We start from the raw sequence: 20684 nt of genomic DNA, 5'->3' as shown, positions 1-20684 counted from the left end.
TCCTTCCCATGGTGCACATTAAAAACATCAATAGGAGGTTTATAATAACACATATAGAAAGATTAGAAAAGAACTTTTCAGAATTGTGGTAAAAATACATAACATAAAATTTACCATTAAAATTTTTTTTAAGTGGCTTTAAATACATCCACATTGTTGTGCAACTGTCACCACCATCTACCTCCCAAACTTTTCCATCATCTCAAGCTGAAACTCTGTGTCCATGATCAGTATCTCCCCCATTTCCCCCTCCTCCCAGACTCTGGTAATCATTATTCTACTTTCTGTCTCTGTGAATTTGATCATTCTAGGTCCCTCACATAGGTGGAATCATACAATATTTGTTCTTTTGTGTCTGGCTTATTTCACTTAGCATAATGTCTTCAAGGTTCATTCATGTTGTAGCATGTGTCAGAATTTCATTTCTTTTTAACGCTGAATAATATTCAATTGTATGTATCTAGCATATTTTCTTTATCCATTCATCCTTGTCTGGGCTTTTGGATTATTTCTATCTTTTGGCTATTGTGAATAATGCTGCTATGAAAATGGGTGTGCAAATATCTGTTCAAGTCCTGCTTTCAATTCTTTTGGGTATATACCCACAGGTGCTAGATCATATGGTAATTTTATGTTTAATTTCTTGAGGAACTGCCACAGAGTTTTCCATAGTGGCTACACCATTTACATCCTGGCCAGCAATGCACAGGGTTATAATTTCTCTCTATCCTCACCAACACTTGGGATCTTCTGTTTTTTAAAAATAGTAGCCATTCTGGTGGCTGATGCACATAAGCAGGAGAATTAATTAATAAAATGTGGCTTAGTCCCACAATGGAATATCAGATAGCAGTGAAAAGAAGATACTTTAGCTATATTCAACAATATGAATAAGTTTTTGAAACAGTTTTGTTGGAGAAAAAAGAAGTCCTAGAGGACTACAAAAAGTATAATACTCTTTCATGATGCTCAAAACCAAACCAATCAAAATTGAATACTATATTGTTTAAGCACACATGCAGTTGGGATAGAAACTATATTTTTTAAAAAGTAATGGAATCTCAATGAGATACCATCAGAATGGCTAAAATAGAAAGGATGAAAATGCCAAACGTTGGTGAGGATGTGAGGCCACTGAAATTCTCACACACGGCTAGTGGGAGTATAAAATGGAACAATTGCTTTGGGAAACTGGCAGTTTCTTAGAAAGTCAAATACATCTCTCCCCTGTAATCCAGCAATTCCACTCCTAGGTATTTTTCCAAGAGAAATGAAAACATATGTCCATGCAAAAACTTGTACAAGAACGTTCATAGCAACTTATTTATAGGAGATAAAAACTGGAAATTGCCCCAATGCCCCTCAACTGTGATACATCCATGATAGAACACCACTTAGAAGAAACAAGGAGCAAATTACTAATACAGCAACAAAATAATCTCACAAACATGCCGAATGAAAAAAGACAAACAAAAAAGTACATACTGTATGATTCCATTCGTAACTATGCTGATAGAAGTCAGATCAGTGGTTGTTCCTTGGGTAGGGATTGACTAGGAAGGGATAAAATTGATCAGGAATGGGATTTTTGGAGGTGTTGGTTAATGTCTTATATCTTGATAAAGGTATGGGTTACATGGATGTATGGGTTTGTCAAAGCTAATCAAAGTGTAAAATTAAGATCTATGCACTTCACTGTGTGTAAATCATACCGTGATAAAAAAATTCTTAGGAAAAAATCAGAACTGCATTTCACATTGTTTATTTTCTAATCAGCAGTAAATGGGAATTTAATTTTTTTTTTTTTTTTTTTGTGGTACGCAGGCCTCTCACTGCTGTGGCCTCTCCCATCGCGGAGCACAGGCTCCGGACGCGCAGGCCCAGCGTCCACGGCTCACGGGCCCAGCCGCTCCGCGGCATGTGGGATGCTCCCGGACCGGGGCACGAACCCGTGTCCCCTGCATCAGTAGGCAGACTCTCAACCACTGCGCCACCAGGGCAGCTCGGGAATTTAATTTTTAAACATATTTTTAAAACATGGTGAATTTTGGGGGGCTACAATATATTTAGTAAAATCCCACTTTTTCTGTAATTAAATATTTTTATTTAAAATGTTTGACCTTGTACCTCCATTACGGACACCAAATGGGGAAGAGAGGAAAGCCATAGACTAATAAAAATGGATGGAATATTTAGCACAGTGGTAACCTGGGATGGGGTGGGGGAGAATGGGAGATGAGATAGGGAAGAATATACAAGTAGACATAAGTTGTGGTATGGTTTGTTTTGTTTTATAAACCCTCAACCTTCCAATTAATTTTTTAACATTAAAAAATTGAGATATAATTCATATACCATAAAATTCATCGCTTTAAAGTAAACAATTCAGTGGTCTTTAGTACATTTACAAAGCTGTGCAACCATCTCCACTAATTCCAGAACATTTTAGTAACCCAGTAAGAAATTATATAACCATTAGCAGTCACTTCCCATTCTCTCTTCTAGCCCCAGATATAGCTACTCTACTTTAGTGTCTCTATAGATTTGTCTACTCTGGATATTTAATATAAATGAAATCATATAATATGTGGTCTGAGACTGGCTGCTTTCACTTAGCATAATGTCTTCAAGGATTATCATGTTGTAGCATGAATCAGTACATCATTCCTTTCAAGGGCTGAGTAATACTCCATTGTACTGATATGCCACTTTTTGTTTATCCATCAATTGATGGACATTAGGGTTGTTTCCACTTTTGGTTATTATGAATAATGCTATGAACATTTGTGATGCGTTTTTGTCTGGACATTTGCTTTTATTTCTCTTGGATATATACCTAGGAGAGGAATTGTTGAGTCATACTCTAAAATTTAACTTGAGGAACTGCCAAACTGATTTCCAAAGTGGCTGCACCATAATTCATTCCCACCAGCAAAGTATGAGTGTTCCAATTTCTCAGCATCATTGCCAACACTTGTTATTGTGTCTTTTTTTAAAAAAATAAATTTATTTACTTATTTATTTTTGGCTGCATTGGGTCTTCATTGCTGTGCGCGGGCTTTCTCTGGTTGCAGCAAGTGGGGGCTACTCTTCGTTGCGGTGCGCAGGCTTATCATTGTGGTGGCTTCTCTTGGTGTGGAGCACGGGCTCTAGGTGCATGGGTTTCAGTAGTTGTGGCACGTAGGCTCAGTACTTGTGGCTCTTGAGCTCTAGAGCACAGGCTCAGTAGTTGTGGCACACAGGCCTAGTTGCTCTCCAGAATGTGGGATCTTCCTGGGCCAGGGCTGGAACTTGTGTCCCCTGCATTGGCAGGCGGATTCTGAACCACTGCGCCACCAGGGAAGTCCCTGTCTTTTTTATTACAGCCATCCTAGTTGATATGAAGTGGTGTAATATATATATTATATATATGTATTATATATTATATATAATTTTTTGCTGTTTTCTTACTCTTTAAAAAATTGAAGCATAATTGACCTACAACACTATGTTAGTTCCATGTGCACAACATAGTGATTCAATAATTCTGTGTTACAAAATCACCACAGTATTCTGTTATATTTTAATTGCTGGACTGAGTGGTCACTCCATGGGTGTTAGTTATTGTGTGGCTGAACCACACTGACTCTATTTTGTCAGCTCCATCTTAGGCCCACAGTCCTAACCCCTCCCCTTCCTGTGTGACTGAGCTTTAGCCTACTCACAAGTAATGCACCCAAGCCAGATAAGTTTCCTATCAACTTTTACCCTTGTCTTCATCAGATATAAGAACTGGAAGAATGCTCTTTAGCTGACACAGATGGTTAATGGTCCTCAAGGAATAATGGTCATGAGACCCCCAAGGGGATGGAAAAACTTCCAGTCCCACTGGTGCAGATGTGCTTCTCCCTTAATAATCAGATTGCATTTTTAGCTTTGGCCCCTTTAAATTCCCTTGTGCCCCTTTTGGCAGTGAGGAATGCAGCTGCAAATGCTTCCAGATCGCTGTTCACCCGATCTTACCCATATGTAAATTACCCACAATAAACTCCATAATTGCATTTTATGGAGTTGCCTGTTTCACTTTTTGGTCTCAAAATTCCTTTTCAGTTTGGGGGATATTATTCAATATCCCCACCTTCGAAAAGTTAGTTTGCTTTTAACCAACATATGTTGGTTAAAAGCGGCAATGGCTCACGGGCCCAGCCACTCGGCGGCATGCGGGATCTTCCCGGAGCAGGGCACGAACCCGTGTCCCCTGCATCGGCAGGTGGACTCTCAACCACTGCACCACCAGGGAAGCTCAACATAATTTTTAATAGTGAAAATTAAATAAACTTATATACAAAAATGAAAGAATATTTTAAACTCTATGATCCATTAATATAATGGGAACCTGTAACAACACTGAAAATCATGCTTTCAAAGAGTTTTTAATAAAATAAGAATATATTCATTAAATATGTTAAGTTTCAAAGGTAGAGTATACAAGTATGCAGATGTATTATATACTATGTATAAAAATATACATACAGTGTATAATAAAAACCAGGAAGCATATATAATCCAAAATTGGTTCTCAAAATTGGTGTACCAATTTTTTGGTGTACCTAGCCTAGATTCACCTAGGGAATTTATTAAAATCAATGTCCTGATTCCATCTGGGCCTACTGAATTGGAACCTTAAACTAGCCATGAAGCAGGAATACGGACAATTGTAAGCATGCTCTTCTCACTATCTGTCAGCATATTATTATTTTATCTTTGTATTTGTCTCCCCTGCTGGAATATAGGCTTCAACTAGAACATGTAACTCGCTTTGCATAAGAAAAAGGGGAGGCTCAGGAATTCCCTGGAGGTCCAGTGGTTAGCACTCTGGGCTTCCACTGCAGGGCACATGGGTTTGATCCCTGGTCGGGGAACTGAGGTCCCCCAAGCTGAGGGGCATGACCGAAACACACACACACACACACACACACACACACACAAAATAAAAATAAATAAATAAATAAAAGAAAACGGGGTGGATGAGAGGATGGGCAATCTTGAAATCGTAGGAAGAGTCAGGGAGGCAGGACTGGAGAAAGGACAGAAAGATAATCGGTGATAGTGCAGACTCAAGATTGGGCAAGGGGACTTCCCTGGTGGCGCAGTGGTTAAGAATCTGCCTGCCAATGCAAGGGACATGGGTTCGAGCCCTGGCCTGGGAAGATCCCACATGCCGCACAGCAACTAAGCCCATGCACTACAACTACTGAGCCTGCGCTCTAGAGCCCGCAAGCCACAACTACTGAGCCTGTGTGCCGCAACTACTGAAGCCTGCATGCCTAGAGCCCGTGCTCCACAACGAGAAGCCACGACAATGAGAAGCCCGCTCACCACAACGAAGAGCAGCCCCCACTCACCACAACTAAAGAAAGCTTGTGCACAGCAACAAAGACCCAACACAGCCAAAAATAAATAAATAAATATATTAAAAAAAAAAAAAGGATTGGGCAAGGGGGCTCAAAAGATATTTTTCAAAGGGAATGCTGGGCACTGTACAATGTAAACCACCGCTACCTACCTCCACTGGGAAATCTTCAGTACGGTATTAATTTCTCACTAATAAATAGATATGAGGGGACTTTTTTTTGGCTGTGCTTTGTGGCATGTGGAATCTTACTTCCCTGACCAGGGATGCTTGAACCCATACCCCCTGCGGTGGAAGCTCGGAGTCTTAACCACTGGACTGCCAGGGAAGTCCCAAGGGGACTTGGAGGTAAGTGGAAAGAAATGCTGAGTCCTGCTTTAAGGAGGGTGGAGGAAGGTGGGTAATGAAGGCTGCCGGTGGGTCAGTCACCTGGGTCATGTGTACTCACCTTGAGAAGCATATTTTTCATGGAAAACCTCATAGGCTTTTCTGTGGGCATCAGTGAGGATCTGGAGACGTGAAGATCTTGATTCCTGGTGGGGAAGCTCCATTATCACTTCCTCCAAGTCACTAAAAGTGAACCAGATCTCAACTAGGTCCCCAAAGGAGTGGAAGATGAAGGAGGCATAGTCAGCAAAGAGATCAGCAAAGGCCTCAGTTCTCTGGACGGTGCTGGCAGGAAGAGTCTGGTGGTGCAGGACCACCAGGGGCTGAAGCTGAGCACTCTTGAGGGCCTCAAGGAGTTGCCGGTAGCACTGCACTGTTTCCTTGTCTGGGTTCTTGGAGGTTCCTTCTGGGAGTAGCTGTGCCCACGGCAGAAATACTTTGTAATGAGTGATCATAATGGCACGAACACTGCTAAAGTACTCTGGCAGGAAAGAGGGCAGTGGTTGGCGACAAACATAAATTTCCTTGTCTCCTGTTACAAAGGGAGAATCCTGGTTTCCCAGTGGACCCCTCAGGTTGCGTAGCAAGTCGCTGGTTAGAGGACCAGCAGCTGAAATGAAGTTTCTATCAGATTCCCAGTCTAACCCCCAACAAGAAAAACTTAGGAGGACAATAAGGACTAAATGCCAGACTAGCTCCATCTTCAAGGAACTGTTAGGAGGTATGTGGAATACTTACTTTATAACTACAGTTGAGGTTGTAAAATACTAAGTGACTGTAAACACTTACTATGTAACTGGGTTATCTACGATAATAAAATCAGTATGTGATTCACCTATGTAACATCAAAAAATTTTAAAACTATAAGAGATAACACAAAAACCTCAAACTTCTCACACAATTTATTCCAAGGAACCTGGGAAGTGTCTGAAGAAAAAAGTTCTCCACATTTTTTCTTACTTACAAATTATTTTAAAACTTATTTACATAGCAGAACAAAAGTGAGTTCCTCGCCAAACTTTTTTTCTCCTTTAAAAACATGTTGGGGGGGGCTTCCCTGGTGGCGCAGTGGTTGAGAGTCCGCCTACCAATACAGGGGACACGGGTTCGTGCCCCGGTCCGGGAAGATCCCACATGCCGTGGAGCGGCTGGGCCCATGCGCCATGGCCGCTGAGCCTGCGCATCTGGAATCTGTGCTCCGCAATGGGAGAGGCCACAACAGTGAGAGGCCCACATACCGAAAAAAAAAAAAAAAAACATGTAGGGGGACTTCCCTGGTGGCGCAGTGGTTAAGAATCCGCCTGCCAATGCAGGGGACACGGGTGCGAGCCCTGGTCCGGGAAGATCCCACACACAGCGGAGCAACTGAGCCCGTGCGCCACAACTACTGAGCCTGTGCTCTAGAGCCCGTGAGCCACAACTACTGAGCCTGCGTGGCACAACTACTGGAGTCCGCGCCTGGAGCCCTTGCTCCGCAAAAGAGAAGCCACCACAATAAGAAGCCTGCACACTGCAATGAACAGTAGCCCCCACTCGCTGCAAGTAGAGAAAGCCTGCGCACAGCAACAAAGACCCAACGCAGCCAATAAAAAAAAAAAAAAAAGTAGGGACTTCCTGGTGGTTCAGTGGTAAAGAATCCACTTTACAAGGCAGGGGACACGGGATCGATCCCTTGTCAGGGAACTATGATCCCACATGCCACAGGGCAACTAAGCCTGCATGCCACAACTACTGAGCTCTTGCGCACCGTCTAGAGCCCGTGTGCCACGAACTACAGAGCCCACGTGCCATGGAGCCTAGCGCACCACAACTAGAGAAGAGGAAAAACCTGCATGCCACAACTAGAGAGAAGCCTGGGAGCCGCAATGAAGACACCACGTGCCACAACAGAAGATCCCGCATGCCTCAGTGAAGATCCCAAGTGCCGCAACTAAGACCCCACGCAGCCAAAAATAAATAAATAATAAATCTTAAAAATAAATAAATAAAATTTAAAAATTTAAAATATGTAAGTAAATGATGAACACATTTTGTGAAAGATTCAAACAATACAGAAATATATATGAAAACTTACTAATTCCCCTCTTCCCTTCCCTTCGGTAATCACTTTCAACACTGTGCTTCCTTCCAGTTTCCTTTCTCTGTACATATTAATGGCTGTTCAGGAGTTGGAATGCCAGTGTTTAAATCTCATCTGGCGAAAGTTACTAAATTTCTCTGTGCCTGTTTCCTCATCTGTATAATGGTGATAGATAGGTTGTGAGATTTAAATGAGGTCATTCATTAGCATATTAAGAACAATGTAACTGAATGATAGCTATTATTACATATATATAATGCAAACATACATGTGTATAACATTTAAAATATATAATTTAACATATATGGAATTATGTCTTATGTAGTGTTCCTCAGTTGCTTTTTATTTTCCTTCACTTAATAGTGCTTGGAGCTCTGTTTATACCAGAATATGTAGACCCACTCCTTTTTAACAGATGCATAGCATTCCACGGTAAGGTTGTACCATAGTTTAAACTCTTGCGTATTGAACACTGGTTGGTTCTTAATTTTAATATGTTGCAAATTAATATCTGTATCTTTAGTTATACATCTTTGTCCACATTTCTTTTCTTTAAGATAGATTCTTAGAAATTAAGTTGCTGACTCAATGGCATGCCCATTTGGAATTTTTATTGTAATCCAATGTCTTCTAAAACAGGCTTCTTCAAATTTAAATCCTACCTACAGTTAGAAGTGTGTCTAAATCTCTCTGGTTTGCTCACACTTGTTATAAAACTTCATATTTTGGACACTTGTTTCTGTTTAGAGGGGTAGCTTTTCAGGTTAATTGGCTACTTGTTTTTCTTCTTTATATTCTTTATACATTTTTATTATTTAAATTATTATTGATATAAGAACTCTTAATAGAGTTTGGATATCATGTATTAAAATGTGATAGAAAAAAAACTTCCCCCTAGTGTTAGTTTTAAAATTTGATTTATAGTGTCCTTCAAAATACATTACTTGGTACCATATTTTTGAAAGCTTGTGTCAAATGTATTATTTAATATTCTTGTTTCTAATCTTTAGATCTTTAGCCCATCTTGAATTTTAACTTTGTTTGTGCTGTGTGGTAGGGTTTATCAATTTCTAATGGGTTACTGAATAGCCCATTCTCTCCCCACTATTTGAAATGCCAACTATCAGAAATGAAATATCTATCTAGACATATGTGTTTCTAGACTTTCTACTCCTTGTCTATCTATTCCTGTGCCAGTACCACAGTATTTTAATTTTTATACCTGTGTAGCGTAGTACTTTTCACTTTATGATAGGACATGGCCTCTTCTATCATTCTTTTTCCTAGAATTGTCTTGGAAATGTATATATATATTCATTTTAATAGAAAGTTTTATTTCACTTAGTGGAATTTTCAAGGTGGCCCTGACAGCTTCATATAAATGTATCATTTTTCAGATTCCTGTGTTTATAATCATTGTTATCTCTCTAAAAGCATATTATATTAATTATAGAAATATTAAATAAATGCATTCTCATAAATATCCCCAAAATTTAGATAATAGTTCCATTTGCCTTATACCTAATCCCAGCTACTTCCTAAAAAGTATTCACCATTTATTACATGTGTATGTACATAAAGAATATACTTTTACCTAACAAGTTTACAAAATAAGAGGTACTATAATGTGAGTATTGATCTACAACTGGTATTTTTACCATATAGCACAACTTGGAGATCTTCACATTGTGCAAATATTGATATATCTTATTCTTTTTGAAAGCTGCACTGTGTGACCTTGCATAATCATTATTTTGTTGATTAGGTTTTAGGTTATTTTCCATTTTCAGTGTCACAATGTCACAATGAATGTCATTGTATATGCCTTTTTCTATACATATATTGGTTATTTCTTCAGGGAAAATATTGAAGAGTACAACTGCTGGGTAATAGGGTAGTCAGTTATATTTTAACTTCTAATGGTACTGACAAATTTTTCCCTAAAAGGAGTGTCCTGATTTATACTCCTACCAGTAGTGCATTACAACATCAAATTCCAGACAAACCCACCAATGCTATTATAATATTATCAAATTATTAGTGTGTTTATAATTTTGAATGATTTTTAAAATTGATTTGTATCAGCTCTGTATCCATTTGGGGAAATAACCTTTTTCCCATTATAAACTGAGAAAATATATAGCTATTGAAACATATATATAGTATATTCTTCTCATCCGCAGCTTATTTTTCCTGGACATTAATCCTTTCTCTCGTATATAGGTTGAGAAAACATTTTCCCAATCTGTAGCTCTGGTTTTTAATTTTTAAACTTTGGTGTAGTCAAATTTATTAATTTTTTTCCTTATGGCATCTCTGCTTATACATAGTTTTAAAAAGCCTCTTCTACAAAGTTATAAGAAAAGCTTGCATTTTTCCTTTTTAAAATTAATTTTTAAAAATTGATACAACTGACATATAACATTATATTTGTTCCAGGTGTACATGATTGTATACATTGCACACATATCACCACAATAAATCTAGTTAACATATCCATCACCACACATAGATACAAATTTTTTTCTTGTGTGTGGTGAGAACGTTTAAGATCTACTCTCTTAGCAACTTTCAAATAGCGTTATTAACTATAGTCACCATGTACATTACATCCCCATGACATTTATTTTGTAACTGTAAGTTTGTACCTTTTGACCATCTTCACCCATTTCACCCACCTACCACCTCCACCTCTGGCAACCACCAATCTAGCCTTTGTACCTGAGTTCATTTTTTATTTTATTAAAAATGTATTTTTAGGGACCTCCCTGGTAGTCCAGTGGTAAAGAATACACCTTCCAATGAAGGGACGAGGGTTCGATCCCTGGTCGGGGAACTAAGATCTCACATGCTGCAGGGGAACTAAGCCCACATGCCACAACTACTGAGCTCACGCACCTCAACAAGAGAGGCAGCATGCCGCAAACTACACAGCCCATACACCCTGGAGCCTTCGCGCCACAATTAGACAGAGAAAACCCGCACACCACAACTAGAGAGAAGCCTGTGCACTACAACTAGAGAAGCCCATGTGTCACAACGAAAATATCCCGCATGCTGCTGCTAAGACCCGACATAGCCAAAAAAATAAAACGAATACATTAAATAATTACTCTAAAAATGTTTTAGATTCCACAGATTACACATTGTCTGTCTTATTTCATTTAGCATAATGCCCTCCAGTTTCATCCATGTTGTCACAAATGACAAGATTTCCTTCTTTTTAGGGCTGAATAATACTTGATTGTACATATATATACATTTTATCCATTCTTCCATCAGTGAACACTTAGGTTGCTTCCATGTCTTGGCTATTGTAAATAATGTGGCAATGAACATGAGGGTGCATCAATCTTTTTGAGTTAGCTTTTTCATTTTCTTCAGATAAATACCTAGAAGTGGAATTGCTGGATTTATATGGTAGTTCTATTTTTAGTTTTTTGGGAAACCTCTGTTTTCCATAGAGGTTCTCACCAATATTACACAAGTGTTCTCTTTTCTCCACATCCTTGCCAACACTTGTTATTTTTTGTCTTTTTCATAATAGCCTTTCTCATGGGTGTAATGTAATAGCTCATTGTGGTTTTGACTTTCATTTCCCTGATGATTAGTTATGTTGAGCACCTTTTCATGTATGTTGGCAATCTGAATATCTTCTTTGGAAAAATGCCTATTCAGATTATCTGCCCATTTTAGATGGTTATCTTGTATAAATTCTTTACATACTTTGGATATTAAGCCCTTATCAGATACATTATTTGCAAATATCTTCTCCCATTCTTTTTCATTTGACTGATGGTTTTCTTTGCTGTGCAGAAGCTTTTTAGTTTGATGTAGTCCTATTTATTTTTGCTTTTGTTGCCTTTGCTTTAGAATCAAATCCAAAAAATCATTGCCAAGATTGATATCAAGGAACCTACCACCTGTGTTTTCTTCTAGGAAGTTTATGATTTCAGGTTTAATCTCCAACTCTTTAATCCATATTAATTTTTGTGTATGGTGTAAGGTAGTGATCTAGTTTTCCCAATACCATTTATTTAAGAGACCGTCTTTCCCTATCGTATATTTTTGGCTCCTTTGTTGTAAATTAACTGACTATATATACATGGGTTTATTTTGAGGTTCTCTATTCTGTCCTACTGATCTATATGTATGTTTTAATGTCAATACCATAATGTTTTAATTACTATACCTTTGTAATACAGCTTGAAATCAGGAAGCATGATACCTCTAGCTTTATTCTTTCTCAACACTGCTTTGGCTATTCTGGGTCTTTTGTGGTTCCATACGAATCTTAGGATTGTCTGTTCTATTTCTGTGAAAAATGCCATGGAAATTTTGACAGAGATTGCACTGAATGTGTAGATTCCTCTGGATAGTATGGGCATTTTAACAATATTAATTTTTCCAATCTGTAAGCATGGAATATCTTTCCATTTATCTGTGTCTTCTTCAATTTCTTTCACCACTCTTATAGTTTTCAGTGTACAGGTCTTTTACCTCCTTGGTTAAATTTATCCCTAGGTATGTTTTTTCTTACTATGCAACTGTAAATGGGATTATTTCCTTAATTTCTTTTTCTGGTAGTTTTTATTAGTGTATAGAAATGCAGATTTTGCATATTGATTTAGTATGCTGCAATTTTGCTGAATTCATTGATCAATTCTAAGTTTTTTGGTGGAGTCTTTAGGGTTTTCTATATGCAACATCATGTCATCTGCAAATAGTGACAATTTCACTTCTCCTTAATTTGGATGCCTTTCTTTCCTAGCTCTGGCTACGATTCCAATACTATATTGAATAAGAGGTGAGAGCAGGCACCCTTGTCTCATCCCCGAGAGTATGATTAGCTGTGGGCTTGCCATTTATGGCCTTTATTTTTATTTATTTATTTATTTTATTTTTATTTTTAATATTTGGCCATGCTGGGTCTTAGTTGTGGCACATGGAATCTTTGTTGTCGTGTGCAGGATCTGTTTTTAGTTGTGGCGTGCAGGATCTAGTTCCCCGACCAGGGATCGAACCTGGGCCCCCTGCAATGGGAGCACAGAGTCTTAACCAGGTGACCACCAGGAAAGTCTCTATGGCCTTTATTATGTTGAGGTACTTTCTCTCTATATTCAATTTGTTGACAGTTTTTTAAAATCATAAATGGATGTTGAATTTTACCAAATGCTTTTTTCCCCATCTACGGAGAGGACCATGATTTTTATCCTTTTTTGTTAACCTGGTGTAATACACTGATTGATTTTCAGATGTTGAATCATCCTTGCATCCTGGAATAATCCCACTTGATCATGTTGTATGGTCATTTTAACATACTGTTGAATTAACTTTGCTAAAGTTTTTTTAAGGATTTTTGCATCTATTTTGTACATCAGGGATATTGGCCTATAATTTTCTTTTCTTTAGGTGTCCTTGTCTGGCTTTGGTATCAGGGTAATGCTGGTTTCATAAAATGAGTTTGGAAGTGGTTCCTCCTCTTTGATTTTTTGGAAGTGTTTGAGAAGGACTGGTATTAATTCTTCTTTAAATGTTTGGTAGAAGTCATCAGTGAAGCCATATGGTCCCGGACTTTTGTTGGGAGGTTTTTGATTATTGATTCAATCTCCTCACTACTAACCAGACTACTCACATTTCACATTTCATCATGATTCAATCTTGGTAGGTATGTTTCTAGCAGTCCACTTCTAGGCTATCCAATTTGTTGGCCAACAATCATTCACAGTTAACATCTGATTCTTTGTATTTCCATGGTACAACTTGTAACACCTCCTCTTTCCTTTCTGATTTTGAGGGCTTTTTTTATGAGTCTAGCTAAAGTTTTATCAATTTTATCTTAAAAAGAAAAAACCCAGCTCTTAAGTTTCATTGCTCTTTCCTTTCTTCTACTAACTTTGGGCTTCATTTTTTCCCCCCTGAGATAGCAAGTTGCGATCTTTGTTTCTTGATGTAGGCTTTTATCCCTATATACTTCCCTCTTAGACTGTTTTTGCTGTATCCCGTAAGTTTTGGTATGTTGTTTCCATTTTCATTTCTCATTATTTTTAAATTTCTTTGACCCATTGGTTGTTCAGTAGGTTGCTTAATTTCCACATATTTGTGAAATTTTTAGGCTTCTTGTAGTTGATTTCTAGTTTTATACCATTATGGTCAGAAAAGATGCCTGATATTGATTTCAGTCTTCTTAAACTTATTGACTTGTTTTGTGTCCTAACATATGATCTATCCTGAAGAATTTTCCATGTGTGCTTGAAAAGAGTCTATATTCTGTTGCTTTTGGATGGAATGTTCTGCATGTCTGTTACATCCATCTGGTCTAAACATGTTATTTAAGGTCAGTGCTTCCTTATTGATAATCTGACTGGATGATCTATCCTTTTGATGAAAGTGGGGTACTAAAGTCCCCTGCTATTATTGTTTTGCTGTCTATCCTGTTAATATTTGCTGTCTATGTCTGTTAATACTTGCTTTATATACTTAGGTGCTCCACAGCTTTATTTGCACATTTTCTTTTCCATGTGTCCTAGAGATATTTCCATTTCAAACATCTTCATTTCCCTCATTTTAGTTTGCATAACTCAGAGCATTGCTATATCACAATTTATGTAGTCATTTGCTTATTGATGGACATCTGTTGGCATTTGGTTGAAAATATATTAAATTTATGGATCAGTTGACAACTTACAATATTTAAGACGTCCTATTCAGAAAGAAGTTACATCTGCTTACTAAATACTTGTCTAATTTTCTTCATAAAGATCTTATACATGCTCCATCATCCATTAGCCACTTCATTTCCCTGACAAGTAACATGTAGAGAAAGGGTGTGTGTGAAAAGGTAAGCACACTTATTCAGATGGGTAAAAACTGATTTTAGTTGTATTAATGGCCTCACTTTGCTTTAGAGCCCCTACTTTCACTAATGACAGAATTGGGGAGGAGAAGACAGATTCACCATAAAGGAACTCATCTTCCCTGGGCTTCACACTTTGCTTTGGTTCAGTATTTGATCAAATTGAAGTTCAAATTTCTGTGAGGCTGTTTCTCTTTTCGGAACCTCCTCACCCCATTTTCTTTATCAAGTTGGGAATCAATGCATGGAAGGAACTCTTTCTTGCTGTCTTCTGAGTTTTTACTCGTTGTTCTTCCTATCACCTGTTACTGAACGTCCCTGCCTTAGTCCATGCCTTATCCTAGACTCTCCTGTCTCAACAGGAAGTCTGAGATCCTGTACACTGAAGTTTCCTTGTCCCAACAGGCTCTCCTACCTCCATTAATTAGGAACATAGTTTTCACAGGAGCTTATACCCTGCATCTGCTAACTGTGCAACTTCTCTATCCATTTCCAGTCTCCCTTACCCTATTGTACGCAAACCAGTGGAGAGAGGTTTGTATTAGTGAACTCAAATACCACATATAAACATTCCCCAACTGGCCCTGCAGGCCCCAGAATCATCTGTTGTCAAAAGCTGCAGCAAAAGGAAATGCTACATCATGTACATACTGATCAAAGCTAAGCCTCAGGGACTATTAATATCATAAACAGCAATAACTCTTTTCCTGGAAAAATGCCATAAAATTTAAGGGTGGTCTGTAATATAGAAAATGACATATTGGGGACTCCCCTGGTGGCCCAGTGGTTAAGACTTCACCTTCCAATGCAGGGGGTGTGGGTTTGATCCCTGGTTGGGGAGCTAGGACCCCACATGCCTCGTGGCCAAAAAACCAAAGGAAAAAACAGAAGCAATACTGTAACAAATTCAATAAAGACTTTAAAAGTCGTCCACATCAAAAAAAATCTTTAAAAAAAATGTATTTCCCTTAAAAAAGCAGTTAGAAAATAATTCTGAGACCTTACTCTTAGGATATATAAGTTTAAAAAGTTATTAAAGAGTAATGCAAAAAGTATAATAAACTTTTTACTTTCATAAACTGTCTTTAAAAAAAAACAGAACTGGAATTAACCTTGGAAAGTCATCTCCAAGGCCTCTTAGCTTTCACACTAACAAATTCTTATAAGGACTCTCCTCACAGGAACCTACACCTAAATGTTTACCATAATGCCATATTTCCACCCCTTTGCCCCAGGAATCAAGCAAAAAGGGAAAGACTCATATTCACGAATAAATGGAAGCAATAATTTATAATAGAAATAAAGCCAATAGACAACTGCAGAAAAAGTTATTTTGGTGAAAAAAAGTAGTTGGCAATTGAAAAATGTTATTTCTCCAGTAAGACACCACATAACAAAAACAACAGACCTTTTCCTACACATGAAAACAAAGGTCTCAGTTATAGAAATGACACACTATTGCAATCCAACTTTTTTTAGGCAAGAAGCACACTAAACAAAGGGATAAAACCTGCGTTGGTATAAAAGGAATGTGACATATGAGGCAATCAACTTGGTTCTTCTTCCTCAGAGTAAATCTTCCTGAATCATCACTCCCAGAAGCACTTCTCTGGCTAGTAGAGCTCCACCCAGACTCCATGCCAGAGGTGGAAGGCCAGTTTCTCTGGTTACTTTCAATAGCTCAATCTTCAAGCAAGTAGTTAGGGTTAACTACTAAGTAGGGATCTTCTTCATAGCTCTCACTTCCTTCTGTGGAGCCTTTCAATCCAGCTTGGGTGAGCTCAATTAGAACATGATCCTATGAAACACAAACGTTTGTCCTCAGTTCTCCAGCAGTATTATAAGAATGCTAAGATACACAGGACTTGGACTTGACCCTTCTTCTGAATGTTTGTGACTAACATTTTCTTTCATTTCCCCCCAGAAACTCTCTCAGAAAAAGGACTATATCTTAAAGTCAATATCAAGTTTCTGCTAAGTCACCTTCCCATTAGGATATAGACTTTTTCATATCATAAACTTCTTTTGAAAAATTAAGAAATACATCAGTAAGACTGATGTTGTGATTTTAATCAGGTTCCCTAGCATATATATCAACTACTTATAAATATAACTTCAAAAAAGAACATATGAATTTTATAATCATGCAATTGTATAAAATCCTCTGATAAGTATGTTTATGATTCTGTTTATCACTCTGATAAGTGTTTAATTTCACTTAATATTATGTTAATTTTTAATTATTGGCCACTGAACTCTTTTATATACCATCCATTCATAATTTAGTTAGAAGTAGAATCTAAAGATAATAACATGAAACAATTTTCCCTCTGACCTATTAACTAATTAAAAAAAGCAGAACATGCCATGTGGCTAAATAAACTTGATGACAGATTTGAAGCCATGATGTTAACTATAAGTCTAATACGTCCACAAATGAGAAAGGCTCCTACCGAAGGCCCATACAGAGGAACTCAGGAAATAGTGATGTGATCCTAAGAAGGTGGAAAAGTCCCACAGTATAAGCACTAATTCCACTAAGAGGGATTGGACACTTTCAAGCACTCACTCTATGTACTAACACACCTTCACAGGAAGCACATTTGATTAGCACAGTACAAGTTCCTTAGTCTTCTATACTGAGTTGGCTCAGGCAGTGAGTCAAACTTAAAAAGGTAAGCCCAATTTAGATCAGTTAATTTCACAATGTGTCCAAATGTGGATTTCTTGCGTGGACCATCTTATCTTACACTGATCCCAGGGCCACAAGGTAGGGAAGGGCTCGCGTGATGCAAACACATTGCCCACCACTAACTAGACAGACAACTCTGAGCACAACGCCACCCCAGTTCAGCTTTATTTTTATACATATTATTCATTAAATTTTGAATGGAATAGTTCTTCCCACACCCCCACACCTGTAACCACAGACTCATCTAGTTCTATAGGGAAATAATTTTTCAGATGACAAACCCTGATATGTGACAACTATAATATTTATATAGTGAGCATTGTGAAGTCAACTGCAATCTCTGCCATTTGAACAGAAAAATTCAATCATTTAACAAGTATTTGAGCCCTCTATGACTTAGGCACCACTGTAGATTCTGGGGACACAGTGGCTAAAGAAACAAAGTCCCTGTCCTCATGGTGCTTGCATGTTAACAAGAGAGACAAAATAAACACCTAAATAAAGACTATACTGCCAGGCAATGATAAGCACTATGAAGAAACAAAGCAGGGTAAGGGGGTGACAGCAAGAAGGAGGCTATTTTGACTGGCCAGGCAAGAATAACTTCTCTGAGAAGGTAACATTTGAGCAGACCTCAGAATGGAGGATGGAATATGGGCAAAGAAACAAAGGGCATGTACAAAGGCCTTCATGCTTGGTGTGTCTAAGGAACAGTGACAAGGCCAGTGTCACTAAGCAGAATGGGCAAGGGGAAGAGGCTATGAAAAGAGGTGAATGAGGTGGGCAGGGGCTTGCCTGTGTAGGGTTCTGCAGGCCACGGTACGGAGACTGGATTTTATTCTAAATGTGAGAGAAGGACTAGAAGGAAGGGCACTAAAACAATTTGATTTGTTAAAAGATCTGTCTGGCTGCTGGGCAGAGAGCCACTGCAAGGGAGGACAGTTAGTAGGCACCCATGGAGGTCCAGGCATGGTGGCTTGGGTAGATGTGACGATGGTGAGAAGAAAACAGAGAACACTGATACTGAAGGCAAGGCTCACAGGATTTGCTTATAAAAGGAGAGAAGTTGTGAGGGGAAAGAGAAATCAAGGAATCAAGGATAATTCTAAGGTGCCTGGCTTAAAGCAAATGAGTAAGTGAAACATTGCAAGGAAAAACTGTTTTGAACACATTAAGTGTGAGACGCCTATTAATTTGCAAGTAGGCAGCTAGCTACATACATTAGCGATTTAGAGGACAGGTGAGAGCTGGAGATATAAATATGGGAGTCATCACAAATGGTTTTCAATTCATAGAACCAAATGAGATCACTTAGGCAATGAATATAAATAGAAAAGAGGTCTGAGGACTAAGCATAATACTTCATTTAAAAAGTGACAAGAGAAAGACTCAGGAAAAGAGAATAAGAGGATATAACCAGTGAGAAGGAGAAGACCCAGGAGAACATGGTGACTTAGAAGCCAAGTGAACAAAGTATTTCTAGAAGGAGTGATCAACTTTTTTTTTTTTTTTTTTTTTTTTGCGGTACGCGGGCCTCTCACTGCTGTGGCCTCTCCCGTTGCAGAGCACAGGCTCTGGACGCACAGCCTCAGCAGCCACGGCTCATGGGCCCAGCCGCTCCATGGCATGTGGGATCTTCCCGGACTGGGGCACGAACCCATGTCCCCTGCATCGGCAGGCGGACTCTCAACCACTGCGCCACCAGGGAAGCCCAGGAGTGATCAACTTTGACAGATGCTGCTGACAAGCTGAATACTGAAAATAATCAACTGATTGGAGTAGTGAGAAGGTATGTATGTAATGGTCCTTTAAGAGAGTAGGAGAATGAACTGCCTAGGGAAAAGTAATAGCATCGGGCAGTGCTACTGTGAGGTCAGTACTACTGTGACGTTGATAAGACAGCAGTAAAGAATTGTCCATTTGAGATTTGTGGTCATGAATTTAAAATAAAAGTGGGCACATGGTTGTATGCTTTTCTCCAGATACTTTTAACTGCATAGATATAGGTATAGAAAATGAATTAGATTGAACCAAATCTGGAATTTTGCCAAGCAAGTAATATAAAAGAGAATGAATGAAGTTGAAAGTATAAGAAAAAAGTGATCATGGGATAGATTTTAAGCTGGGTAATGGGGGAGATAAGAACACGAGGAAAGATAAAATGCAGAAAATAGGTGACAGTGGTCAGGACGCTCAAAGGTTTATGGTAGAGTGGAAAACAAAGGTTAAAAACACACAAATAATAAGACCCTAAATTCACTTTACCAGCTTTAAGTTCTGCTTATTTTAGCAGAAGAAATAAGTCAATTAACTGTTAATAATTCTCTCTTGTTTTATACAATTCCTAATTCTGACTAGATCCTAACATTTCAAAATAAATGAATATCTAATGAACCTACAAAGATTTGAGGCATGAACTCCTTCTGTAATACCTCAGCAAGCTTAATTATATACGTACATAGTGGGTGAGTCGATAAATGACTTTCTCTATGATTCTCTTTTTATTTATCAGCTCCTCTTCAGAATCTATTTCTGATTCGATTTCCTTCAAGTACCAATTAACAAGCTCACTCCTCTTTAAGGCCGACTCATCCTCTTCTGTAACAACAAAAAATACATTTAAAAAGGATTAAATTATCCTTGTAGCAAACTGTATTGCCAATTCTTGGAGTCTGCATGCACAAGATAATGTACAGATTAGATAACCTTCAATCTGTCAGAAAACATATCTGCTGAAATAAGATTTGCAATCTTCCAGCATAAGCCTGAAATATTACTTGAATTAAAGTATGCCTTACTTTATCCTGAAAAGAAAAATCTAAAAAAATAGAGATTATAAGAAACAAGTTTTTTAAAGCTGTAACGATTTCAAAGTATGAAGGTGTTTCCTTCACCTTCTCATGCTTCACCACCTATGATAATCTGTCAACAGCAGTTGAAAGCATAAATTAGGAATGAAGTCACAGCAAGCAAAACTGCTTAAATACAACTATTCCTCTTTGGAAAGGGGAACACTTTATGGAATTGAGGTCAACCAAGGAGTGAAATCCATAGGTGTTCACTCAAAAATAAAAAATTACCCATTTATTCCAGCAAGGTCTATCCTTATTGACTGAACTACCTGCCCTTTAGAGTCCAGAACTCTAAATTCACAAGAAAAGTTGGAACCTGGCAATATTTTAAACTATCACAGATATAAAGTATACTAAAAGAAAACTTCATTTGTCTTGATTTTAGAAATTGCTAATAAAATACAAAATCAAAATAGGAAAATTTT

General features: G+C 38.1%; 2 protein-coding genes across 3 annotated transcripts in view; both read right to left on the bottom strand.

Annotated features, from left to right (window-relative positions):
• The window catches only part of LCT (lactase), a 71883-nt gene extending 56026 nt beyond the window's left edge, over positions 1 to 15857 (bottom strand). Inside the window, exon 1 of the mRNA XM_089916057.1 lies at positions 5841 to 15857. Coding sequence (XP_089772183.1) covers positions 5841 to 6480 — 640 coding nt within the window. The 5' untranslated portion in view covers positions 6481 to 15857. The remainder of the gene's footprint in view (positions 1 to 5840) is intronic.
• Positions 15858 to 15978: 121 nt separating this feature from the next.
• The window catches only part of MCM6 (minichromosome maintenance complex component 6), a 44740-nt gene continuing 40034 nt past the window's right edge, over positions 15979 to 20684 (bottom strand). For both annotated transcript variants that reach the window (XM_089916053.1, XM_022569625.3), the window contains 2 exons: positions 19866 to 20005; positions 15979 to 16513 (listed from right to left, as the gene is read on the bottom strand). In XM_089916053.1, the coding sequence (XP_089772179.1) occupies positions 16397 to 16513; positions 19866 to 20005 (257 nt within the window). In that variant the 3' untranslated portion in view covers positions 15979 to 16396. The remainder of the gene's footprint in view (positions 16514 to 19865; positions 20006 to 20684) is intronic.

Source organism: Delphinapterus leucas, chromosome 8 (genome assembly GCF_059928025.1).
Source record: "Delphinapterus leucas isolate spDelLeu-1000000601 "Yukka" chromosome 8, BTC_Dleu_Yukka2, whole genome shotgun sequence".
Lineage (NCBI taxonomy): Eukaryota > Metazoa > Chordata > Mammalia > Artiodactyla > Monodontidae > Delphinapterus > Delphinapterus leucas.
This window is presented reverse-complemented; position numbering and strand designations above follow the sequence as displayed.